Source organism: Cervus elaphus, chromosome 8 (genome assembly GCF_910594005.1).
Source record: "Cervus elaphus chromosome 8, mCerEla1.1, whole genome shotgun sequence".
Lineage (NCBI taxonomy): Eukaryota > Metazoa > Chordata > Mammalia > Artiodactyla > Cervidae > Cervus > Cervus elaphus.
The window spans coordinates 2,315,741-2,342,270 of record NC_057822.1 but is presented as its reverse complement, the minus strand read 5'-3'; the positions used below and the strand labels follow the sequence as shown (position 1 = coordinate 2,342,270).

The 26,530-nt window shown below is 57.0% G+C and overlaps 1 protein-coding gene across 3 annotated transcripts in view; it reads right to left on the bottom strand.

Annotated features, from left to right (window-relative positions):
- The window catches only part of PAX7 (paired box 7), a 107,796-nt gene that overhangs the window by 20,200 nt on the left and 61,066 nt on the right, over nt 1-26,530 (bottom strand). For all 3 annotated transcript variants that reach the window (XM_043908965.1, XM_043908967.1, XM_043908966.1), the window contains exons 6-7: nt 23,068-23,233; nt 21,686-21,888 (exon numbers count right to left, since the gene is read on the bottom strand). In XM_043908965.1, the coding sequence (XP_043764900.1) occupies nt 21,686-21,888; nt 23,068-23,233 (369 nt within the window). The remainder of the gene's footprint in view (nt 1-21,685; nt 21,889-23,067; nt 23,234-26,530) is intronic.

The window sequence follows — 26,530 nt, the reverse complement described above, 5'->3', positions numbered from 1 at the left end:
CCGGGCTGTGGTTCCCGGGCCCTGGCGGGTGCTGGAGGCAAGCGGGTACGGAGGGTTCAGACACTGTCTCCGATGGCGCGATAATGGGGGGCCGGGATTAGCGCAAGTCCGCTCGGAGCAGCGGCAGGGCTGGAGAAGGAAGGGGCCGATCGCCGGGAAAGATATGACTATTTAAAGATAATGATTGCATAAATTTAATTAGCACACTTTCACGCGGCAAATGGCCGTTTTGTAATTAATGTATCTGGCCTTACTAAGCATGAAAGATGCCATCTCCTCCCCCTCCCCTCCCGCTCCCCTCCTCCGCGGCCCTAATGAAAGACAGAGAGCAAGTGACAGAAGCAGTTTGTCAGCGGCTCCAGGTGTCGGGGCCTAATTGGCTGAGCTGGGGGGCGGGGGGCAGCCGGGAGGGCCGAGGGGGAGGGGAGAGGAGGTGGGGGACAGGGTGGCTTGGGCTCTCTGCGCCCCGGCGGCGTGGGGGAGCTCCCTCTCAGTAATTACCCGAGACTGGACGCAGATTGGCCATGGCAGGGAGTGAGTGGTGGCAGGGAGGCCTCGTTAGAACCTGGGCGGACAAGCCGGCACGTATCACAATGCGTTAGGGACTCACCGCCCTGATGGCTCAGGCCCTGCTGGCCCTCGGAGGAGCAACGCCCCTTCCGTGGAGGGAATGAAAAGAGGAGCCAACCTCAACTTTCTCTTCTATATAAAGCAGCCCCTCTGATCCAGAGGCTCACAAGGAAACCTGATCCAACCCTTCCACTCTTAAGCACCTACTATGCGCTGAGCACCTACTATGGGTTTGGGCAGCACCGCCATTCACTCCTTGGCACAGCTGTCCGAATGATGTGATTTTAGTCTTTGCAGAACTGGAATGCATTTCATCATCCACGGCACCGTGCTATGCCTGAGGCAGCCAGGATGCTGGCTTCACGCGAAGCGCTTGTTGAGGCCTTCTGAGAAGAAAAAGGAAGGGCCAGCCTCAAATCGTCTTGTTGTTGCTGAGTCGCTAAGTCATATTCGACTCTTTGCGACCCCGTGGACTGTGTAGCCTGCCAGGCTCCTCTGTCCATGGGATTTCCCAGGCAAAAATATTGGAATGGGTTGCCATTTCCTCCTCCAGGGGATCTTCTGGACCCAGGGACCGAACATGTCTCTTGCGTTAGCAGGCAGATTTTTTTAGCACTAAGCCACCAAGGACACCCGATCAAATCATCTTAGGTTCAGTGAAGGGTAGCTATTGGCTCTTCCATGTTACAGATCAGGAAACTGAGGCTCGTGGAAACTAAAAATCTCATCCAAGTCTGTACAGTCAGGAAGCGGTGGGCTGGGATTTGAACTCGGAATTCTTTCTAGCATTTTCCTCCTGCAGGGCCAGCTCAGTATCTCTCCCATGGTACCCACCCTTTGCAGGCTGCCTAAGATGCTTGCCTGGTCCCACGGGAAGCCTCTTTGTTAGAGGGGTACAGCAGTCAATTGCAGCAATGTCCCCCAAAGTTACAGCTGCCTGGTTTTCTTGTCGGGGGAGCAGCTGATGGGGTGGAGAGGGTGTCAGTGGCCCTGACTGACCCTCGGTGGCTGTGTGTGCCCACCTCTCTGACAACGACTCTCCACCCGCTTCACCAGCTGCCCTCTGCCAGCCTCTGCCACCAGCCCCTGCCCAGTTTTCTTGGAGGAGGGCAGGGCAGCGAGGCCTTGAGTCAGCCACGTCTGGGTGGAGCAGGGCCCAGCCAGCCCTCTCCCGGACCAAATTCAATTTCGAAGCTTAATGAGTTTGCAGAGGAGCCGGGTGAGCTCACGGCCGCCACTCCTTGCCGGCTGGGTGGTTCCCGGCCGGGCCACCGAGCGCGCAGCGGCCCGAGCGGGGAGAGCCCTGGGCTCCGTCGAGAGTGGCGGGGGCACTGAGCGAGTGAAAAATGTCAGAGCAAATTGCTCTTGACAGCGTTAATATCTGCACCTCATAGCAATAATTACATGTAAATAAATAGCAAAATCACACTCAGCTGGAGGCAGCTTGGGGAGGACGGGCGCTGCAAAGGACCAGCTGGGGACCCTGGTCGCTCTGCTCCATCCTTTTCTTCCCTTCCGAGAAGAGTCTCTGCTCCCCGCCCCCCTCCAACCAGACTGCACTGCAGCACGGAGCAGAGACCGCAAGATCCTGGCCACCGCCATGCTAAAAACGGAAGGGAAAAGAAAACATTTGCGTCCCCCCACGTTCTCATCCACCTAGGTGGACAGCTGGGCCAAGCGTCCTCCCAGCCTCTTTATCTCCTCGCCCTCTGAACATACATTCTGTCTCCTGGTCTCTCTAGAGAGACGCCGCTGAAATCCACATCTCGCTCCAACCTGTCTCCTGGGCACTGCCCGCCTCCTCCACCCCCCAGCCTTGACCTCCACGCGGACCCAAGTGTTCCTTCTGCACGCCCTGTATCTGCTGGGATTACGTCAGCCTCTTGGTCACCCAGACGCCACACATCCAGTCCTCTTTGCCTCTCTCTCCCAGTCTCGACATCCACGATGTCGCGTGGCATCACGTACCATGCCAAGTCACAAGAGGGCATGGCACAACTTCCTGGAGCACCGACTTGCCCTGGTGCTAATTAACTTTATTATGATGGCCAACAAATATGGCTCCACAGTGGCAAAGCAGGCAAAATGAGCGTGCATTTTACAGACAATACGTGAGCAGTCTGTGACATGTTACACACCACTCCCAGGGCCTTCGGGGAGGGGGTCACATTTTGGACTTTGGAGTGAACCTCCAGACGTCCAGTGTGCACCCAGAGTTGCTTCTTGTTGCCATGTTTGGGGACCTCTGGGTTTGGTTTGGTCTGTTGTCTGTAAAAGCAAGGACTATGTCTCATCTATGTCTAGATTCACAACACTTAGCAAAAGGCCTTTAGAGGCGTTTGAGGGAAGAAAAGAAAAGAAACAAAAAGGAAGTACAAGGCTAGGAGGAAAGGGAGGAGGGAAGAGAAAGGCATCAGAAGGTGGAAGATGGTGAGGAAGCTGGTGCCCAGGGAGGTGACAGTCCCGATGGGCCTGGGATGACAGGTAGCGGGATGGAACTCGGGGGTCCACCCTCTCCTTCCCAGAGGACCCAGAGGCTGCTTCTAAAGGGGGACCCAATCTCCCTCCCACTTCCTGCTTGTGCTGTAGCGGGTTCCCACGAGTCAGCTCTCCCCTGCCCTGGGAGAAGGAGCTCAGAGGGCCAGCCCGCCAGCTACTCCTCCGCCCTGCCTGCCTCGCCTCATGGGGCAGGGAAGCAAGCTCCATTCTTTGCGAAACAAATATCTTCTCCGGAGCAGCCCCCGCGTCCCGCACCATCTTGTTTAGCTCACCGACTAATCCACTTATCGAGGATAAAGCGCCTGTGAATCCCCATTTGATAAAGGCAGCCACAAAATTAGCAGAAATGTGCCCACGGCTCCGATGTACCAAACAAACAAGAGGCTGGGGACGGCCATGGAGAGATGTTGTCTCTTTGCCGGCCCCAGGCTGGGAGAGATGCCGGATGAGATAGGAGCTTTTCGGCTGGCGCTTGGGGCTGGGAAGGCGATGCCCTGGGTTGTTTGAGAAGGGGGTGGGGGAAGGAATCAGAATGGAGCGCCCACCCCGTCCTCTAAGGCATGCACCCCAATGCAGTGGGTTTCCTAGCTCCCAATACAATCCAACTCCACGACTCCGTACTGACTGCACTTCCAAAGGTAACCATCCCAGCTAACGCGGCTTCAATGCTGACTCCATGCCGAGCAACATTCTAAGCGTTTCCTGTGTCAACCTATCTACTGCTCACAACATCCCTGTGAAACAGGGACCGCTGTCATCCACGTGTAATAGATGAGGAAACTGACGCAGACCCAGAGAGGTCAAGTCACTTGCCCAAACTGTAACCTCTGCTCCCACCTGTAGAGTTATCATCTAAGGCACTACCATTCAACCATGACCAATCGGAGCTCCACCTGCATCTCCAAGAATGGTCCCCGACTCTGACAGCAGTCCCCAAACCACCTGGCAGTATCCCCAACTGAACACAGTCCCCTCCTCGGCCACTCTTATAAGAGCCTTCAAGTGACTGAAGGCCGTATGCCCCGACATGGTCCGACGACTGTCCAGTTACGCCCTGGGGTAACTGCCAGAGCCAGACTTGTTCTTCCGCGCCCAGGTGCACCTTTAGCGCCTCTGTCACTGGGGCTGTAGGGACCTCCCTGCAGGCCCTCGGAGGTCTCTGCTTTGCCCCAAGGGGCTCTGGGTGCTTTGCTGACATGACCTCCTGACCGTGGTTGCAGGGTTAAGGATGTCACAGAGACAGGAGAACACGAGCTTGGATGAAAAGTCAGCTTGTCTGAATTTAAGTGGCTCCTCCGAGGGTGGCTTTGAGGGAGGGTCTTCCCTGCTCTCGGGTCCAGGAGGAGGGAGGCCCAGGCGAGGACTCTGGAAGGCTCAGGCTCTGTACTGCCCACACACCCACCAACTCTGGGGTGGGGAGCGGGAGCAGGTCCCAGCCTCGGGAGGGGGGACATCAATCACAGGGGGGCCCCTGTCAGGGTGGCATCTGGAACTAAAGAGAAACACTCATCAGAGGCCAAGACTTTTCACCCCTGGTTCCGGGGGCTGGGAGACCAACCACCGCCACGCCAGGAGGCCAGGGCTGGAAGCGGGGCATCGGGGGCTCAGGCCGGGGCTTGGGGTGAGGTCCCTGCTATGGACACCTGGCCTGTAGGTGTCCATGTGAGGGGGAGACGGAGCCTGGACGGTAGCTGGGCTCCGGCAGGTTCCCACACCCCCGATGCGGGAACCCAAGGTGCAGCTCCTTCCCTCCCCAAAGCTACGCAGCAGTCCCCTACGCAGCGGGACTGGGAATCAAACCTGAGTCTGGCTGCAGGGCTGGGTCTGTGTCTCCCGCAAGCCCTCTGCACCTCCAACTCTGGGGTCCCCGCTCCTGTCTGGGCTCTGGGGCCCCATCCCACTTCCATGAGCTCATCTCCCTGCAGCCGTGTCTCTGACGCCATCACTCCCGGCTCCCCGTCATCTCCGCCTCTCCTGGCTTCTGCCTTTGCTTCCTGTCCTCGCCCCTCTGCCCAGATCTGTACGTGCTGTCCTTTCTCCTTTTCTTTCTCTCTCTCTGTCTCCAGGCGTCTCTCTTCCTGTCTCTATTCCTCTGTACGCTTCTCCCTCAGATTTCCTCACCATCTTCCCACCTCCCTCCCTCGGCCTCCCCTCCTCCCGCTTCCTGACTATCCTGCCTGCCTAGCCGAACCCACCGTCCTTCCCTCCATCAGCATCTCACACCCTGATCCTCTCTAAGGGTCTGTCCAGTTCCTCGCCCCTGTGCCCACACGCCTCCAGCAGGCAGTGCCCCTTGAATCAGCCCTGGAGCTCGGGTGCCAGAGTCAAGGTCACCAGGTCAGAAGGCGAGGCTTGAACCCTGATCCAGCTGGTTGTCAGCCCAGGCTGGAGGAATCCTCAGCCAGCCTCCCCTGCTTCTTCCCCTGAGGGGTTTTGGCAGCTTTCCGCCAAAGCCCCTTCCTGTCCCCATCCTCTGCCACCCAGGGTGGACCATTGTGAGTCACCCCAGAAGCCCAGGAGGCATCTGAGAGCTTGGAAGAAACAATGAGGTCATTTCGGTCAGTGCTTCTCAAACTTTCCTGCACGTGGGAATCCCCTGGGAGCTTGTCAAGGTGCAGAGCAGACCTGGAGAGGAGAGAGCTCTGTTCTGAAAGCCCGGCATGGAGGGAAGAATTTAATCTCTGACATCGGGCAGACTGGGCTTTTGAATTCTGACACTGTTCCTTGCTGCTGACCTTGAGCTTTGCCTCTCCAAGTCTGCAAAATGGGCATGACGATTCCAGGCCCTCAGAACTCAGTGAGGACCAAATAGTTAATGGGGGTGGAAGCACATCATTGACCCCTCTGGTTCTGAACAGATGGGGGATTTCTTGTCACCACTGAGGACAGTATAAAGGTGCTGGAGGATAACCCCATTTCTTTGGGGGTCAAAGCAGAGTGGGACCTCAGCTGGGACAGCCACTTCCCCCAGAGGCTTAGAGAGGTAGCCTGGAGTTGACTGAGGGTGGAGTCAGCGTCCAGGGCGTTCAGGGAAGGACGCCCGGGGGGTTAGGGGTGGGGATGGGTGCTATGTGTGATGGGGAGGCGAAGGCAGCCCCCGGGGGAGGCTCAGGAACTTCTGCCCCAGGGCATCACGTCTCAATTTCAGCCCAGATGCACACTCTGTGTAAGACGCTCGCTGGTGTTCTCAGGGGACCTTAATCCTCTGGTGCCGCAGGTCAGACCCCGGTCTAGTACGAGCGCTGGCCTCACGCTGAGCTCTCCTGCTGTCTGCTGGCCCCCAACAGCCCAGCAGGGGAGGGACAGGAGCTGGGGAAGCGATGGGTCGCCCTGTTCAGTGCGCTCCAAAAGGCTTCCCAGAGTTTTGTGTCAAACTGGGGGTTGCCCATGCAACTTGGCTGCATACACCGGTCCATTGACCTTCTGAAAGGATCTGGGCATGGCCTAGATGCCCTAGGAAAAGCCCGGCTAATTCCTGAGTCTTCCTAGGCAGTGAGAAATGTGTAGCGCTATAGCAGGTGTCTATCGTAAAAGGAACCAGACGATTAACTACTTCCAGGGAGTCGTCAATCCTGGAGATTGCTGAAAGGGGTCTCAGTTCAATTCAAACAGCCCTGCCCCTGAGTCACTTCCTAAAGAAGGGGGTTTGGGGGTCAAGGTGCTGACGAGAGGTTGACAAGGTGAAGGCTCCCTAATCCGCTGCTCAGGATGTGCCAAACTTCAAAACAGCTGCCTCGGATGGTGCCTTCTTTAAAACATAGACTCCTGTCCCGCAACAGGGTCCCGTGGACTGCAAGGAGATCCAACCAGTCCATCCTAAAGGAAATCAGCCCTGAGTAGTCTCTGGAAGGACTGATGCTAAAGCTGAAGCTCCAATACTTTGACCACATGATGCAAAGAGCTGACTCACTGGAAAAGACCCTGATACTGGCAAAGATTGAGGGCAGGAGGAGAAGGGGACGACAGAGGATGAGATGGTTGGATGGCATCACCGACTCAATGGACATGAGTTTGAGCAAGGCTCCAGGAGATGGTGAAGGACAGGGAGGCCTGGCGTGCTGCATCCATGGGGTCGCGGAGAGTCGCACACTACGACGGAACAGCAACAACTAATCTGTCTGGTGGAGCCTGGGAATGTCTATTTTTAACAGGCATTCCCGATCATTCTGATGCACAGCTTTGGGAACCACTAACCTTCCAAGAACCCACTCTCCAGCAGTCTTGACAAAACCAGATCCTGCCTGTAACCCCAAGATGAGGGTTTGCCTCCCCTCGACTCTGCCCCCTCCCCCGCCCGCATCACCTGGACCCTGCGGGCTCTCCCTGTCCCAAACAGACCAGACAGCCCTGGGGGCTGAGGACGGGATTGTGAAGGTTCCCTTTTGTGCTCAGGTTGCATAATCTGGTCACCTCCTGGATTTCCCCGGTGGACCCCGACAAGCCAAGGAAGGCGGTGGGAGGGCAGAGCTGGACCTCCAGGTGGTCTGTCCAGCCGATCCTGCTGGCCCTGAGGAAGGCATGCTTGTCCGGTGGGTACGGGGTTGAGGGGGGGCATAGATGCTTTCCTGCCACCACACCCCCTCGTCTGGGGCAGCCCTTTCTCTCTGGGGGCTTCTGGCTCCTGGTTTGCCCGCTTGACTCTTGCCAAACAAACTGGAAAGCCTCTGAAGGCAGGGGTCTGCAAACCCGGATGCCCAGTGTCCAGTGCAGGCTCCCCAATGTTTACCGGACCACACTATGTGCCAGGCTTTGTGCTGAGGACACGGGCCCCCAGAAAATCCTGGTTCTTGCTTTAGGGGGAGAGGGCAGAATCCAGAAAGTTAGCATCCAGAGGCAAAAGTGCTACTCTGGGAGGGACTGCTGGTCACTCAGCCTGGAGGACGGACGTTTCTCTCTCTCGGACAAAGTGAAGAGGGGTTGGTAAGTGAAGGGGGGCGAGGTGAGAATGTTCTAGCAAGTGCCTCACTGGCTACCCGAGGACCAAAAGAAAGCAGGGTGGGGGCGAGGGGAAGCGCTCGCTGCCCGGCCCCCGGACCGCCGGCCTCCGCACCGGGCCCCACTGGCCGCCGCCCCGCGCCGGCCGGGCGTTCTGGGGGCGGCCCGGCCCGCTGCTGCTCCCCGATCCCGGCCCCGGCCGCAGGAGTTAAGCGGGCCGCCGAGCCCGCGCGCGTCCTTATCTCGGGGAGACAGTTGTTGGGAATCACTTTGACTGAGTGGTTTTGTCTCCCCGCATTTTCCACTGTCAGGCGGCCTCGGGCCATAGATCAAAGGCGCCGCGGCGACGGCGGGGCGCGGGCGGGGCAGCCGCGCGGATCCGGCCGGTCCCCCCTTCCCAGCCCGCGCCCCGCTCCACACCACCCCCGCCCCCGCCGCGCCCCAGGTCCGCTGGGCCCGGGGACCGCACCCCGAACCGTGTGCGCAGCCCCTGCCTGGAGCCCGCCATCGGGGAGCTGGGTACAGAGAGATGGGGGGTGGCGGACAGAAACGGGGGCGGGCGGGGAGGGGGGAGACTGTAGGAGAGGCAGAGGGGGAGGGGAGGGAGAGGAGTCGTCGGGGGAGGGAAGGGGGGGAGGGGAGAGGGGGGAGGGGGCGGGAGGGGGGAGGGGAGGGGAGTGAGGGGAAAAAGGTGTTTGCGGGCGGGGGGCCGGGAGAGGCGTGAGAGATTAGGGGACGGAGCATGGGGGGAGGGGCGGGGAGGGAGGAAAAGGAGGTGTTTGCGGGGGAAACCGGGAGAGGCCTGAGATTAGGGGACCGAGCCCGGGCAGGGTCTGGATTTGAGAGAAGGAGAGATGGGGAAAAGGAGAGTGGGACGCAGACGGGGCCAAAATGGGCGATGGAGCCAGAGAGCTGGCGGCTGGAGGGGAGACAAGCGAGGCAGAAAGGAAAGCAGCAGCCAATCCCCATCCCCTGGGCCCAAGGGGAAGTTCTCGGCTGAGCCGGGACCTGGAGGAAGGCAGTGGGAGGCGGCCTGAACGGGCTGAGGGTGGGGTCGGGCCGCCCTCCTTCCGGAGACCAGGCTGGCCCTCCTGCCTCACAAGGAGACTGAAGCACAGAGCAGCCGTCTCTGGCTGAATCGCCTACGGGAGGTGGGGGCCACACTCGGACCTCCTGGGGGACCCTGGCCCAGGTCTCGGATACTCCCAGAAGCCCCAGAAGAGGGGGCCCCCTCCCCGTTCCTCCCCATCAACCCCGACCCCACAGAAAATACCCCTCGAGCAGCTCAGAACACCTGCCCCAACCCCCGAAGGTGCTGGAGAAAGGTTCCCAGCTGGGGAGACGCCCAGGGGAGGGAGAAAGGGCCAGCAGGCAGAGTCTGGAGGGAGGGGGAACCCTGGGGCTGAGGTTGGGGCAGGTCAGGAGCCTAGACCCAGAGGCAGGAAGGAGCAGGGAAACTCAAAGGTGCCAGGAAGAATGTCTGGGGCCCTACACCAGCTCCCCTGTATGGCCTCGGGAGCCCCCATCTGCAAATAGCTAGGCCACAGGGTACCAGATGCCGACTCGCTGTGTCTATCCGCACACTTATTCCTCGGACTAGCTCTGAGATGGGAACTATTTATGAGTCCCACCTCACAGAGGGGGAAACTGAGGCAGAGAAAAACCTGTTTGGAATCGCCCAGGTAGAAAAGTGACGGTGCTGGGGGGGGCGGGCCCAGGCCCAGGGATCCCGGAGCTGCTGTCCTGACGGCTCTGCCCTCCTACCTCTTAGGGCCCTGGGAAAAGCTGAAATCAAAGGGTTTCAGGACCTCAGAGATCTCACCAGCGAGTGGAAGACGGACCATTTTTGTGACATGTACTGGCCAACAGGATGGTCTCTGGGGCCAGGTTCAAGTCCAGGCCCCAACACTTGTCAGCAACTGACCTTGGACAAAGTCACTAAACTGCTTGGTGCCACTATCCCCCATCTTGTCTGTTTGCCACTATCCCCCATCTTGTCTGTAAGACAGAAATAATTCCAGATCCTCCCCTTCCAAAGTAGATGTTACGACCATTAAATGGGATAATCCGTATAATGGGCTTAGGACAGTATCTAGCCTGTGGTGTAAGTGCCCCCAAAGTTGAACTATTGTTATTATTACTGAATATTTGTCTAGTGACACTTGGCTGACAAGGGTCTATATAGTCAGTCAAAGCTGTGTTTTTTTCCATTAGTCATGTACAGATGTGACAGTTGGACTGTAAAGAAGGCTGAATGCTGAAGAATTGATGCTTTTGAATTGTGCTGGAGAAGACTCTTGAGAGTCCCTGGTTGGGTCTCCAACCAGTCCATCCTAAAGGAAATCAACCCTGAATATTTATTGTAAGGACTGATGCTGAAGCTCCGGTACTTTGGCCACCTGATGTGAAGAGCTGACTCACTGGAAAAGACCCTGTTTCTGGGAAAGATTGAAGGCAGGAGGAGAAGGGGACGACAGAGGATGAGATGGTTGGATGGCATCACCAACTCAATGGACATGAATCTGAGCAAACTCTGGGAGAGAGTGAAGGACAGGGAAGCCTGGTGTGCTACAGTCCGTGGGGTCGCAAAGAGTTGGACACAGCAGCGACTGAACAACAACAATATTTGTCTAGTAATCCAGGTACTTTTAATACACTGATAAAGTGTGATAAATGCACAAGGAAAGCACAAACAACCCAGCATGAGGGGCTGAGGGAAGGCTTCCCGGAAGGGGCCAAGTCCTAAAAAGTAAGTAGGAGTGGGTTTGAGATGATGACAGGGTTGTGGAGGAGACCTGGGCAGGGGTGCAGCAGGTACAAAGGCTTGGAAGCAGGAGAAGCCTGGCCCTCTGGGGACCCTCAAAGTCACCCCTGCCTCTCCCTTCTGGGGACTTGCCTATCCTCCGAGGTCCGGCTGTCCTGCCATCTCGGAGTTCTACCACCGGGACCCCAGGGATGGACCTGAGCAGCTCTGAGTCTGCCTGCTGTATTCATTGCTAATCTCTCTTATTTTCTTCCCGCTATCGGCTGGGACGGTCTGGTTCAGCGCACTCCCCGTGCTAATCAGAAAGGACGACAGATCCGTCTCTTCGCATTCTTTCCCACCATGCCAGGCAGGTCTGGTTGGCTGAACCCCCGGCTTGGTGGGAAGCCCGCCAGGCTCAGGCTGGGGCCCCGGAAGGTTGGGGAGGGCGGGGAGGGCGTACAGGCTGGAGAGAAGGGCTGGCCCCCACCCGGAGACCAAGAGGCCGGGACTCGTAGCTCTGTTTACAAAGAACTCCCGGGAATCATGGACTCTGCGCAGGAAGGATGGTTCCTAACTAGCAGGTGGCCCACCGCGTTCACCGCGCAGATGGGGAAACTGAGGCCCAGAGGGGCGAGGCATCTATCAAGGTCACACAGTGAGTCAGAAGTAAAGTCCGGAGGGAACTCAGATTGGCCGACTTTCCAGCCAGTGACCAGGCCTGGGCTGGGCTGAGCCAGGCCTCCAGTCCCAGAAAAGAATGGCTAATTCAATTTCTTTTTTTTTTTTCCTTTTCCATTATGGTTTACGACCGGATATTGAATACAGTTCCCTGTGCTCTACATGGGACCACGCTGTTTATCTGTTCTATATATAATAGTTTGCTAATCCCAAACTCCCAATCCACCCCCACCCCGCACTCAATTTCTAACTAGGGCCGGGAGAGGCAGAGAGGGAAAAATGTCACTCGGTGAGTTCCTCCTCTGTGCCAGGCAGTGTGAGGTGTGTCACACGAACCATCTCGTTTATTTCTCGGAATAATCCTACAAGGTGACTGGTATTGGCCCCATCTTCCGGAGGAGGAAACTGAGACTCAGAGAGCTCATGTAACTTGCCTGTGGTCACACAGCAAGTAAGTACAGACAACCTGGGGTCCAAACCCTGGTCTTATGATCACTTCACTGAGCCCAAGATGTGTCTGAATTAGACACCGTTTCAGCATTTGCCATATTAGTTGCTGCATATTGGAAAAGACCGTGATGTTGGGAAAGATTGAAGGCAGGAGGAGAAGGGGACGACAGAGGATGAGATGGTTGGATGGCATCACTGACTCAATGGACATGAGTTTGAGTAAGCTCCGGGAGTTGGTGATGGACAGGGAGGCCTGGCGTGCTGCAGTCCATGGGGCCGCAAAGAGTCGGACACGACTGAGCAACTGAACTGAACGATCCAGTCTGCACCAGCCTTCTGCTCCTTCACTGATTTTCCTCTGAGCAAATGCTACAGCTACCCCTTTGGGAAGCCTCCTCCAAGAAGCCTTCTTTGACCACGCCCTCCCTTTTCTGAACTCCTCTGCTCTTGCCATCCTGTCTGACCAGAAATCCCGCTCAACTGTCAATAACTGATTCTCTTGTTCTTTGGTGAGTCTCGCCCAGAACAGATTTGGGAAGAGCAGAGACAATCGTGTGTATTTCTTTTTTGCGCCTCCCTATACTGCGTGTCGGGCTTCCCGGGTGGTGTCAGTGGTGAAGAACCTGCCTGCCAATGCAGGAGACGTAAGAGACATGGGTTCCATCCCTGGGTCAGGAAGCTCCCCTGGAGGAGGGCATGGCAACCCACTCCAGTATTCTCGCCTGGAGAATCCCGTGGACAGAGGAGCCTGGTGGGATACAGTCCATAGGGGCACAAAGACTCAGACACGACAGAAGTGACTTCGCGCATGCATGCATACTTTGTGTTAATAACAGGTGGTAAACAAATGAATCTGAAGGGAATTGCACGTAATGACATTCAGACTAACTCACCAGCTGCCTTAGAAACCTTGGGTACAGACCAAGCTGCGTGTAGCACGGCCTGCAGTACGCCTAGGGGCTCACCAACATTTGTCGGAGGCCCACTGCGGACCAGACGCCGGATTCTGTGTGTCACCAGGATGAATCATCACACGCACACAGTATGAAGACCTCGGTCCCTCCATCCAGTGGTGCATGGAAACATCTAGATCTCCCCTTCCCTGCCTGATTGCACCACGCCCGGGGGAGGGGCAGAGGTCAGCTCCCACCTATGCCTTCTCAAGGAGAGGGGTCTTGATCGCTACAGATGCATCACGGTGGACCAAAAAAAAAAGAGGACCACGGTGTCTGTGGAGGGCAGCCCTCAACCTGCGGCTCTCATCCAGACTCAGGGAGGCGGGTTCAAGATCCTGTCTCCCCAGAACACCGTTCAGTCCTCTAAGAATGGATAAGGCCGAGTGCATGCATGCTAAATCACTTCAGTCTTGTCCGACTCTTTGCAACCCCATGGACTGGAGCCTGCCAGGCTCCTCTGTCCATGGGATTCTCCAGGCAAGAATGCTGGGGCGGGTTGGCATGCCCTCCTCCAGGGGATCTTCCTGACCCAGGGATCGAACCTCTGTCTCCTGTAGCTCCTGCACTGCGGGCAGATTCTTTACTGCTGAGCCACAGGGGAAGCCCAAGGGGTGCCCTCAATGATAAAAAGGCCCCAAAGTGACCCAGAAGCCAGGCCCTCCAGTTCCTAGCAGGACCTGCCCATAGGCATGACCTGCTCCCATCACTAGCCTTCAGGAAAGTTCCCGATCCCGGTCGAGCCTGTCTGTCCGCCCGCCGACTCTCCTCCCCTCCCAGTCCCCTCCACCCAGGAAGAAGGGGTGAGAAAAGCAGAGACATGAACACGGGTCTGTTTTCACAGGAGACGAGGGCCCCTCCCTGTGGGCTGGGGCTGGGCTCTGACTGACGTGAGCAGGTGGCTGTGTTTGGCGAGCAGCCTCCAGGGGGGAAATAACTGAGCCTTTCCCACTGAGGTAGGTTAACCGTGGACAAAGGGAAGCTGGATGTGAGAGCAGGATCTTGGCAGGGTCTGTCCCCCTGGGGGCTGGGAGGGCTGAGGATGCCCAGGACCCCAAGGCTGACGCTCTGAGCACGTGCTCATCCTTGCCCTGCAGTGGGCCTGGCTGGAGTCAAGCGGAAGGGGCGCTGGGCTGCGGGGAGGCCTGATTAGCGGAGTGGACACTCCCCACGGCCCCCAGTTGGTACCCCGAACAGGGCTGTGACCAGGGTTGGCAGATCTGTGACTGGTTGGGGGCGGGGGGTCTGGGAGCTGGGCTGTTACTGATGCAGTGAAAGCCAGTTGGGGAGGGCAGATACTGCAAAAGGGCATTTGGCTTTAGGTCCAGGAAAATCTGGCCACAGACTCTCGGTCATTTCCACAAGCTGACCGCTGACCCTACACCATCACCACTGGTCATCGTGAGAAATAGGTGGTGGGGTGACTCAGATGGCTTTCCCCTAATCCTGGGAAAAACCAGTGTCCTTCCAACCGGGGTTGGTCACTCCTTCCTCCCCAGCTCATCCTTCCCCGGGGCCCGGGGGCGGAAGGGGACAGATGGCCTTTCCTGTGCTTTCCACTCCCTGCACCCTAGCGTCCTCTCTTCCCAAGACTGGAAACCAACTCGGGCATTTTCCAGTACTGAGGGGGAGGGGGAGAAAGAAGAGATGGGGGCCAGGACAACAGAGTTGGGAGGTGGGTGGAGAATTCATTAGGCACCTGCTACAAGGCAACCCACTCCAGTATCCTTGCCTGGGAAATCCCGTGGACAGAGGAGCCTGGTGGGCTACAGTCCATGGTGTTGCAAGAATCAGACACAACTTAGCAACTAAGCCACCACCACATGCCAGGCACTATACTCAGATTCTCCTTTAGTCTTCACAGCACCCCTGGAAAGGTAAGCGTCATCACTCGCATTTTCAGATGATGAAAGGAGGCCCAGAGAGGTTAAGCCAGTGACCCAGGCCCACACAGCAACTTGGAAAGAGGCAGAACCAGAACTCCAACCTGGCTGCTCCCTGGCGGAGGCCGTGAAGTTTCTCTTGCCCCAGGCTTCCCGGGAGAGACCTCCAGGGACAGGGAGAGCCTGGGAGAGACCCTGAGAAGGCGAAGGGAAGGAAGCTGGAGGCAGAGGAGCCGTTGGGAAGGGAGGGGAGGGAAGGGCGGGGCAGGGCCCAGAGGAACGCTCACTCGGCTGGGGTTAAAGCCCCATGTTCCTACAACCCGCTAAGCCGGAGAAATGAATTCTGATCCCTCCAAAACCCAACCTTGGAAAATGTGCGAGAGAAGGGTCTCCTTTCAGGGGAGCGGGAAATCCTTCACACCTCCTCCCGACGCCCCGGTAATGCCAGGATGTCCCCAATCTGCTTTGAGGAATGGAGAGATTAAGAATAATAAAAAAATTGCAATAAAATATGTGTGAAGGAGGGGGTAATTGTGGACAAACGCAGCATTCAAATTCATTTTTCAGCTCTTTTACACACCATTTCAATCTTATTTTCTGCTTGTTAATGAGATCTTGTTGCCTGGGCTAGGCAAAACCTTCCAATATCAGGACGTAATTGCACATAATTTTCTCTCCTACCAGTGATTTGCATCAGTTTTTTAAAAATTCTGGGCTATTTAACACCCCACGATTCCCCTCCCCGTCTTCCTGCCTACAAATCTCCTACCCCCTCCTCCTTCCCCGTCCCTGGTCCAGCAAGACTCATTTTAAATGCTTATTATAGACGCAGCGTCGCCAATAAAGGGGGAAAAAAAACACACAGAGAGAGGAAGTGAGGGGGAGAAAAAGGCAAAAGGGAGTTTCCAGTAGCCACCGCGTGAGGGGCCTGGGCTCAGTTCCCCAGCGCCAAAGGACCACCTTGATCTTATCCCGCCAAGGGTGAGGGGACGGTGACATGCGTGGGTCAGGCCCACGTGCCTGAGACTCCCATCGCCATCACTCACCTCTGTGGCCTTCAGCAAGTCACTCAACCTCTCTGAGCCTGTCTTCCCAAGTTCCAGGGGGCTGGAGTCACTTCCCAGAAGCCAACGGGCTGATAAGGGACATGGCACCCGTCGATGATCAGCTCATGGAGTGTCTTTCCTTTGCTGGATCAGGTCCCCTGGAGGCCTCAACGGATGCCAGGAGGGTAGCAGTGGGATTCTACTGTGGAGAGGCATTCAGGAGACTCCACCAATAAAGAACTGGAAGGCTCTAAGCCCTGTCCCCGCTGATCTAGGGAGGGGGAAGCTGGGCTTTTTGAAGACGCAGACCATGAGCCTGGCCAAGCCATTAATTGCCACTGTGGCCTCAAAACGCAGTTTCCCCATATGGATCACAGGACCAGCCTTCCGGGGCAGACACGAGAGAACAGCATAGCGGGCTCTGGAGCCAGACCAGTTGAATCCCAGCTCAGCCACCTTTCCAGAACCTACCAAGGGGCCTGGCAGGTGGGAGGGGCTTAATTAGTATCTGTTAGATGGGTGGATGGATGGATGAAAGTTCAAAGGTACTTGCTCAGTCCTGTCTGACTCTTTGTGACCCCATGGACTATAGCCCGCCAGTCTCCTCTGTCCATGGGATCTCCCAGGCCGGAATACTGGAGTGGGTTGCCGTTCCCTTCTCCAGGGGATCTTCCCGACCCAGGGATGGAACCCAGGTCTCCCGCATTGCAGGCGGATTCTTTACTGTCTGAGCCACCCGGATGCTGCTGCATATCTCCTTTTCCTCATCTGTAAACCGAGGTCACCAAGCCTGGCTGGATGAGAGCTGGTGCAACCTTTAGCTCACGCACGGCTGGCCCACGGTCAGCACTTGCTCTGTGGAAGCCGTCAGCGTCTCTCTTACGGGAGATGCAGTGATCACTGCCATGTGATTAACTTCACACTTAGAGACTACTTTTCACTCTTCGTTAGTTCCGTAGGGGGGAGATTGTAAATATGTAAATCCCTTTACAGGTTCCTCCACATTAAGCTCCAGAGAGGAGCCAAAGGCGATGACGCCGGGGCGGTGTGATGGAGCAGGAGGCGCCTGCTTCCCGGGAGGGCGCCCACTGCAGGGGCCATGGGCCCGGGGTCCCCGCTCGGCCGCGACCCCAACGCTGCGATCTGGGTGATTTTCTCCCGCTCTCTGGGCCTCAGTTTCCACTTCCAACTCAGATGAGAAGCTGCCTCTAAGAAAGCCTGGAGAAGAAGGCAGCCCCAGCTGCGGTCTGCTCCCCCAGGACATGGCAGCACAGACCCCGCAGAAGCCCCAGGACAGGGCGGCCTGCCCGTGGCCTCCGGTCCTCGTGACCCTCAAACTAGCAGATCCTTGCTCCTGATTCTTTGCTCAGAAGCTTGGATAGATCAGCACTGATTATGATTCCGTGGCCTGTCTACCCCATCACACTGGGAGCTCTCCAAGACACAGCTGTGGGTATTTCCAGCCCCAGACTGGGGCGTCTACAGACAAGGGGCCTCTCTTCCGTCAGACTCTGGGATCTGAGCACAGAGCCCCCGAGTTGCTCCTCAGGGCGGGGGCTGTGTCTCCCTCATCGCACTGGGGGATCCAAGGACCCGAGTGGCCTCTCTCTCTCTGCCTGTCACCCTTGAAAGTGTGTGCCGCTCACAACTCCGAAGCAAGGCCTGGTACAAACCGCTCCAGCCGCAGGAATGGCGTCACCCGAAGGGGTGTCACCGAGGGTCCTTTGGTCTTAAGCTATCCGCAGCTGGTTTCTAAGAGCTGCTTCCAAGCAAAGCCAGGGCTTTAACCCGCTGACTCCCTAATGCCGCCAGGCTGGGCTCTGCGGGTGGGTGAGGGCCTGGGCCCCGAGGGAACCAGGCCTCAGGGTCATCTACGCCTCTCAGCAGGCTCTTGCCCATATGACTCAGCCCCGCCTGCTGGCCCCTAGCCTGAGGTCCCAGCCTCAGTGTTCTCATCCACGACATGGGCTGAAGGAGCTTTTCTCTCCGCTGAGCTGGATGGACTGAGATGGTTTCCCCTCACTGCCCATCAGTTTCAAAAAGAGAGCAAGGGTGTGCATTTCTGCGAGGCAGGAGGGCACGTGGGTGGGTCGATCTCAGGCTCTAGAAGTGAGGGTTGAACCCAGGCTCTGTCCCTGGAGAAGATCAGTACCGAGGGAACGCCACAGGGCCTCAGGAAGTTTAGCTGTCCCCGCTGAATGTATTCAACGTGTTGGCATTAGACACGCTGCCTGCCGTGCTGTTTGCCGAGGCTTCTTGCCTGTCTGTCCGGTTGCACCGCCAGCCCCGCTAGAGTAGAGAGGTCCATCCCTTACGTTCACTGAGTTACCCCAAGTGCTGAGAACAGTGCCTGGCGTGTGGCAGGCACTCTGTGACCAGGTGTTATATCAGAGCCAAGGACAGGCATAGAGCTGAGGTGGGTACATGACTTCTGCCATGAGATTCCGCTGGGAAGACTCTCCGTGGGATCTCTGAGGCTTGAGGTACCCACTGCCCAGGCTGGGTCCGGGACCAGCACCCAGTGCCTGCCCCGGGGAGGAGGCAGGTCCTCCCCAGGCAGCCAGCTGGCGTGACGAGCAGGCGCGCAGCAGGGCCCCAGCAGAGCCCGAGCCTCATCCCTTCGGGCTTTTGTAAGCACAAGAGCCGAGGCTCTCTTGGGGGACGGCGGACCTGTGGTCCCGGATGGGGGAGCATGCCCCCACGGCCCAGGTGGGCTCCGTCCTCTCCCCGTCGCCTGGGGGCAGCTACAGAGAAACCCCTCCTGATGGGAACACGAGACAGCACGATGCGCCGGTCTTGGTGGAGAACCCCCGGCCTCCCGCTCCCAGGACCACACAGATGGGCTGGAAGTGTGAAGACGCTCAGACAGCAGAGGACGTGCACAGAGAATCAGAGCTCAGAAAAGCCAGAACGTCCACCTAAGATCCCGAGACAGCCCCTCGCACCTTCAGGAAGCGTTTGCAGCGTGACCCCGGCGGCGTCCACACCCGGAAGCGCACCCAGCCTGCCCCGCCCTCCAGCAGCTGCCCACCTCCCGGTCCCCTCTGCCCCTGTCAGACCCCCCAGCTGTCTTCACACCTTTGGTGGGAACCTCCGGACGGGTCTCCAAAGTTGCCTCGATCCATCACGCCCCACATGACTGTCCGCCCTGAGGGACGGGGCGGAAGCCGGGGACCTCTCAGAGGAGGGCAGGGACACGGCCAGCTTTGGTCTGGCTGCCCACAGCAGCGGCTCAGGCTCTCCCCTTCCTCCCCTCCTCCCCGCCGACGTTTCTGGGCCCAGACAGCACCCAGAACCTCCTTATCCTTTAATCCCAGTGCTGAGCCGCGCTCCCCAAGCTAGGGGCCCCTTACTTTGCTAGTTTCTCCTCTGCCCTGTGATGAAAGTGCTGCTTTCGGGGCTAAAGCTCAGCCCATACTGAGACGGGGGGCGGGGGGCCCTGGGAAGAGCAGCAGAGGGGAGCCAGGTGCCCTGGACACACGGGTCCGGCCCGGCCAACATGTCCCGTGCCCGCTCTGTGAAGGGCGCTGGAGGGCCCGCTCAGACTCAGCACCCTCTTCAGATTTCCTCCGATTTGTCTTGTATCATGAGGCTGGGCCCGGGCCCCATTCTCAGGTACAGATGTCCTGGGTCTCTGCAGTTATCCCTACCCAGCTGGCTCCGGACCCCATCATGTCTAAACCTGGCTCTGGAAGGTTAGCTTGGCCAGTCAGCCCTCGGCACCAATGAGATGGAGGTGGTGGCCTTGAACCCCAAAGAGGCCACTGAGGCTCCACTGGGAAAACATTCTGGTGGCAGACTGCATCACCTCCACCAAAGGGGGGCCCAAGAGGGCTTGGAGCTTCACCACGGGGAGCTCTGCCTTCAGCTGCTTCCATTCACTGGGCACTCATGACTCTGCGCTAGACCTGGGCTAAGAGCTTTACGTCGGTCATCTCAGTCAGTCTTCTCAACCCTATGATGTATGAGCTAGCAACACCCCCATTTCGTGGATGAGAAAACTGACCTGTGGAGAGGGGAAGGGACCTTGCGTGCGTGCTCTCTACACGTCCGTTTCCCCATCCATGAAATGGGGATGACGCTAGCTCGCACCACACTCAAAGGGTGGAGCTGAAATACAGTCAGCCCTCAGGCATGCTCAGTCGCTTCTGACTCTTGGCGACTTCATGGCCGGTAGTTCGCCAGGCTCCTCTGTCCGTGGGATTATCCCAGCAAGAATACTGGAGTTGCCACTTCCTCCGGCAGGGGATCCTCCTGACTCAGGGACTGAACCCATGTCTCCAGCGGCTCTGACATCGGCTGGTGGAAGCTTTACGACTGAGTCACCTGGGAAGCCCCAGTAAGTCCTCAATGACACACATTAGCTGAGGCAAATAGAAACGTCCCTCAAACATGCAGAAAATTAAAGGGTATTAAGCAGGGGAAATATTTTAGGCCAACGGGGCTTGTTTTTTCTATTCTGGCCAGATAGTAAATGTTTTAGGCTTTGCCAGGTCATGTGATCTCTTTGGAAACCACTCAACTCTGCCATCATCAGAGCACAAAAGCAGCCATAAATATGTAAATGAGTGGACATGGCTGTGTTCCAATAAAACTTTATTTACAAAATCAGGTAGCTGGATGGAAGTGACTGGTGGGGATGCAGCTGGCCTTCTCTTTGGTCCCTCTTTGTCTTTAGGTAACCGATTTCTCATATTACTATATTGTCCTGGCGATGGATGTGGGGCGAAGGACGGAGAGAACTAATGTCTATTTGACCCCTATTTTCTGCCAGCTCTATGCTGAGTGCTTTGACCTCTTAGCATGCTGAAGGCAGAGAAGGCCCTTCTTAGGAGGTTAGCAACTCTTTATTTAATCACTCTTGTTTAATGGGGGATACACCAAGGCACAAAGATGCTCACTAGCCCGACTCCCTGAACAGTGGGGCTGGGGTCCACCCCCCCCAAGCCTCACCTGTCCTTACATCTGTTCAGATAAGTTTGCATCACACGTATTCTCACCACAGACATGAGACAGGTGCCTCAGAAGGTGGGAGGCAGGGCAAAATGAGCCTTGGATTTAATTCTTTCCCTGTGGATATCTGAGAGCCTGTTATGGCAACAAAAATGAACTCAACACTTCTTCCAGTTCGCTCTGATTTCAAGCATCACTGAGTCCTGCCCCCTGGGCTTACCAATAACCGCATCAGCTCTAGCTTGTCTTTCCGGCTTCATCTAAAGATGGTCCCACCACTTCTAACAGCTCCATCAGGCATGGAGTGACTTAATCAGCAGCCAATCACACGTGAGGGAACAGAGTTCCAAGACCCAATGGGAGCAGAGTTCCTGGGCTTAGAACCATCCCTCCCCCCACATCCCCGCCCAATTGATTCTCTCCACCAGTAGGACGTGGTCTTGCCTTTCACCCTCTGGTCACTCTTGGTGACCAAAGGTGGGAGATGGAGCCCAGGATGAGATCTAAGAAGGACTACTGCTTCTAGAACAAAGCCCCAACCGCAGTTCACATCCCCTAGGAAATAGTGCAAGGCTTCCATCCGTGCACTGAAAATGCCTGACTTTTATGGTCTGCACAGTCATGAAGCAGGTGATGGGCCAGTTTAATAAGCTCTGGGTGGTGAGAAGTATGGAAACCTGTGATGGAAACCCTTTCTCTGCAACTGCTCACTGGGTCACCGATGTCTGCGACTTGCAGATGACAAACCCAGGGTGAAAGGCTCACAGAACAATGGCAAGTGACGGTGGGAGCGCACCCCCCACCCCGCCTCCCACATAAACCCTTTTGAGTTGACCAACAGCGAGCGACGTGGCGGAAACCAGAGACTTCTTCCCCAAGGGAGAGCCACCTGTGTCCCCCCAGAACCCTCGCTGGATGGGCTGGCAAGCCTCTGGCCCCTGGGACCGTGGACAGAGAGGCGGGGCCCCCTACCTGAGGCGACAGGCCGTTGCTGACAGGGTTCATGTGGTTGGAGGCGGCCGCTGGGCTCATGAAGCTGTCGGAATAGCTGGAGAAGCCGTGGCGGGCTCCGTAGGCAGAGCTGGTGTCCGCGGCTGCGGCCGCTGCGGCCAGGCCCCCCTGGTGCATGGTGGACGGCGGGAGCGGCTGGGGTCGGTGCACGGTGCTGCCCCCGTCTGCAGAGAGAGCCAGCAGAGGGTCTCAGCCAGTGGCCTGGCCCCAGAGGGCAAGCGGGGCAGGCACCTCCCATCTGGAAGGCAGGGCCCCAGCCCGCTTCTCCCGACCTCCATCCGGCAGAGTGGGTGCAGGGGGCTGCCTCCTCTCACTACTGGTGATGGGACACCCGGCTTCTGAGCAGGAGGACATAAGCAACTGGCAGGCCTCGACTGATAACCAGTCAACATTCCAGACAACTTCTAGGCACCTACTGCGCACCGGCCCTGTTCTCAGTGATTGCCACATAGTAGGTGCTCGATAAACCTTATCTGGGCTAAAAGTCAGACCTCAGCGAGGACTCCGTCAGTCTGCTCGGGGCTCTTGGGTAACATCTGGTGAGCACCCAAATCACCAGTGCTTTCACAAATCCCAGCTAAGGGTATGAAGCCAGAATGATTCCCATTTTACAGATGAAGAAACTGAGGCTCAACGGGGTCAGGGCCTGCCCTTGAGCAAGGTGATGCGGCTAGGGAGCAGGGGGCCAGGGTTTGAATGGCCACTCTGCTCCCAGCCGCTGGGCTGCTCTTCTCTGTCACAGCCTCCCACGTGGTCTTCCAGCAGATGGGACCGCCACCGGGGGCGATGGTTCCGTTTCTCATCTAGAATCACAAAGAGGCCTCTCTCCCCAGCTTCTAGAACTCCAGCCTGCCCGTCCTTTAAGAGGAAGCCATGGGACAGAAGTCAAGCAGTGGGGTTCCTGCTGTGTGCTGGGGGGTGGAGCGGAGGGAGCAGGGAGGGCAGACCCGGGGGCAGGGACCAGGGAGGCGGGGCGGGGGGCTACCCTTCTCTACCTACAGGGCCCACCACCGTCTCTTCTGAAATTTATAAGACCTAAGAGATTCATGTGACTTTAAAGTTTGAGAAACTCTGTTAAATGTGTGCATGGAGGTGACCTTGCTTATCTTCACCTGAATGCAGAAGGAAGAGGCTCTTTTATCTTGACTGTCCACATCAAAGCAGACAAACGGTCGTTAAAAAGCAAGAAAAACAAATAACCTCTCTCCCCTCCTCCCGCCAAAGAAAACGATTTTTATCCCTTCTTTGTTGAGGAGGGGAGAGGGTGGGGGTTGGGGGAGAGGGGAGATAAGAGGGGCGGGCGCAGGGGCGGGGCCGAGAAGCGGGATGCAGCTGTCACTCACCTTGGGAGATGGTGGTAGTGGGGTAGGTGGAGTCCGGCAGCTGGTAGGGGGGCAGCGTGGGCATGCCAGTGGGCGGGAAGCCACCTGGCAGGAGGTGGTTGAACGCTGCCAGCTGGTTGGCTCCTGCCTGCTTACGCCAGCGGGCACGGCGGTTGCTGAACCAGACCTGGGGGACAGAGAGCGGAGCGTGGAGCCCCCAGCCTGGTTTCCGGCAGGGCGCTGAGGCACAGCTAGAACCCAGCCCCTGCGCCATCACCCTGGGTCCAGCCAGTGTCCTCCGAGGGAGGACAGCCTCACCTTCCTGCAGCTCAGGACAGTTTGCAAACACTTTCATGGGCAGGATCCCATTCTATCCTCATGACCACCCAGGGAGGAAGTCATTGTTATGATCCCCATTTTACAGATGGGTAAACTGAGCCCCAGAGAGGGTGGGGGCTTGCCCGCGTGACAGGGTGGCCCCGAGTGACTCTCAGCCCAGTGCTCTTTCCCTGCAGCTGCTCCTGCCCAGAAGGAAGTCAGGGGGTGACCATCCTTGTTCACCCACGTTGCACACGCCTCATCTCCTCCAGGAAGCCCCCAAGGAGGAGGCCACACATCCAGAACCCACCTGAATGAGACCCACCTGCCAGACTCAGATGCGAAAGCTAGCTCTGTGTTTGGGGTCTGAGGCCCTGCTTGGCTTACACTGCACAGGCCCCCTGATTTAGGAAAGCCCACCCCCCGACCCCCACCCCAAACACAGGGACGGATCGATAACCTAACATCTCTGAGTCTCCCTTTCCTCCGAACCCTGTGCTAGTGCTTCCTATGTCTGTCCATACACAGGCCTGGCCTGCCCTCCTAGTCCCACTGACCAAGGGGGAAACTGAGGCTCACAGAGGTGAAATCACTTGCCCATGGCCACATGGCTAGTCTGTAATGGATGTGAGGTTCAAAGTTCAGTCAGTCTGACTTTCTAGAACCCTCTTGTCTGGATTTGCAGCAAGTTCCCTGAAATGGGCCAGAGAAATACGAGAATGAGTGTGCAAAACAGGGCTCCTGAGAGAAGGTGCTTCTCCACTTTTGGACTTTGCACATGCTGTTCCCTCCAACTCAAACACTCTTCCCAGCGCTGGCTCCTTGGCCTGCAGGGCTTGCAGAAATGCCTCCTCCTGTTCCCGCGAGGACTGCCTGCCTCAAAATTACTTTAGGCCAATCTCCATCCTCTTTTCTCAGGAGGCCTCCAGCTGTGAGCTCCCTTACTCAAACAATTATTGTCTGTATCTGTTTTTTTGTCTCCCCTCTGACCCTAAGCCCCGCAGGCAGAGGCCAAGCAATCCTGGCCCCCTGCTCACACCTCTGTAGGAATCCTTGTTGAAGGAATGAATGAATGGAAGGCAGAGGTGACTCTGGTGTGTCTTTGCTGGTGCTGCCCACCCCCCAAGGCCCAGTGGGGAGTCGTCCCCTTCACGGGTGAAGACCTAGGCCTCCCCTGGCACAGATCACTCGAGACCCCCAAACCTCTGGTCCATGTCTGCTGACCTGCGGGAGGGGGAGTCTGAACAGGGGTGGAGGGGTGTTTGTGTCCCCTCATAACATGTCTTTTCTCTGATGGGAGAAACGGAATTCAGTTTTCCGAGCTGGATGTACAGAGCTGCTGGCTCTGACCTGTTCAGGGTTCACAGAGAAGGGAGATTCGGTGGCCAAATAAAGATAAAAAACTGGCTTCCACATAAAACTGGCTGCTCCCACCTCCCCAGGGCAGCGAGGGCTTCCCCAGGAGTGTCCAGGGTGGATGAACGTGTCTGCCTAAGGCTGCCTGTGAGCTGTTTTCTTTTAAGTCAGCACTTTTCAAAGGCGGGGGCTCCTGCACTCCGAGGTGGAGAGACCTCCCTGGAGGCAAGTGACATGGACGTTAGATAACCTCGAACCACTCCCATCTCTTCCGGGCCTGGGGTGTGTGGAAGAGACCTTCTCAACTGGGGGCTCAATGTCCTTCACGCCTTCCTAACACTCATCAGGGCCTTCCTGGTGGCTCAGCTGGTAAAGAACCCGCCTGCAACGCAGGAGACCCCAGGTCGATTCCTGAGTTGAGAAGATCCCCTGGAGAAGGGAAAGGCTACCACTCCAGTATTCTGGCCTGCAGAATTGCATGGACTGTATAGTCCTTGGAGTCGCAAAGAGTCAGGCACGACTGAGCGACTTGCACACACAACATTCATCAACCTCCCTTTCTAAAGCCCAGGGAGGACGCCCTGGCCGGTGACGCTTTCCTGAAAACCCTTCCCACGTCGCCTCATGTTCCCTGTGTGTGTGTGTTTCCAGCTGCCGTCCTTCCATGAGAGCGATGCGTGCGTGTGTGCATGCGTGCGTGCTCAGTTGCTCAGTCCTGTCTGGCTCTTTGTGACCCATGGACTGTAGCCCGCCAGGCTCCTCTGTCCACAGGATTCTCCAAGCAAGAATACTGAAGTGGGGTTGCCATGCCCTTCTCCAGGGGATCTTCCTGACCCAGGGATCGAACCCACATCTCCTGCCTTGGCAAGTGGATTCTTTACCACTGTGCCACCTGGGAGGCCCCTGAGAGTAATATGCATGTTTGTTTTAAAATACACTGATTTTATTTTATCTTTTTTTAAAGTAAATGAAGATATGGATATGCAAAAGTGGCCCAAATCCTGAAGATGGTGGAGAATGATTTATGTTTGGGACACTGCTCTGGTTTCGTTTGTTCAGCGAGGGTCATCTGCAGATAAAGAGGACTCAGCTAAGGCGGAAACGTTCTGCCGCCTTCTCTCCTTGGCCGCCTTGCACCTGCTTTCCTTACTTCCCTCCTTCCCATCTCTGGCAGCTCCCAGGACTCTGCTCTGCATCAGGCAGGACAGCAAGGACAGAGGGTGAGCAGGACAGCAAGGACAGAGGGTGAGCAGGACACGGTCCTAGTCTCAAGCTGCCCTTGGCCTGGCCACGTGACAGACAAGTCAAAGGACAGCTGCTCTTCAGTACAGTCAGCTTAGGCGGGCTGGCGTGCGAGGTGCCATGAGGTCTGAGGAGGGGCTTCCAACTCCTCCCAGAATCTAGGAGGACTTCCTGGAGGAGAGGACATGCCTTTTGCTTTCTCTCTCTCTCTTCTTCTTCCTCACTGCCCTATTTCCACGGGGTTGCCCCCAACCCAGCAGGCATCTCCATCTTCACAAAGTGTAACAGGACACAAGAGTAGGGGCTCTGGAGTCTGATCAGTTGCCTGAATTTGAATCCTACCTCTGACTCTTAGCTAAGATGGGCAAATTCTGTTATTCCTCTGAGCCTCACTTTCTTTGCTGCTAATAGGCTCAGTTTTAAAGAATCCTCCTGCCAATGCAGGAGCCGCAGGAGACCTGGGTTTGATCCCTGGGTTGGGAAGATCCCCTGGAGGAAGGCACAACAACCCACTCCAGTATTCTTGCCTGGAGAATCCCTGTGGACAGAGGAGCCTGGCGGGCTACAG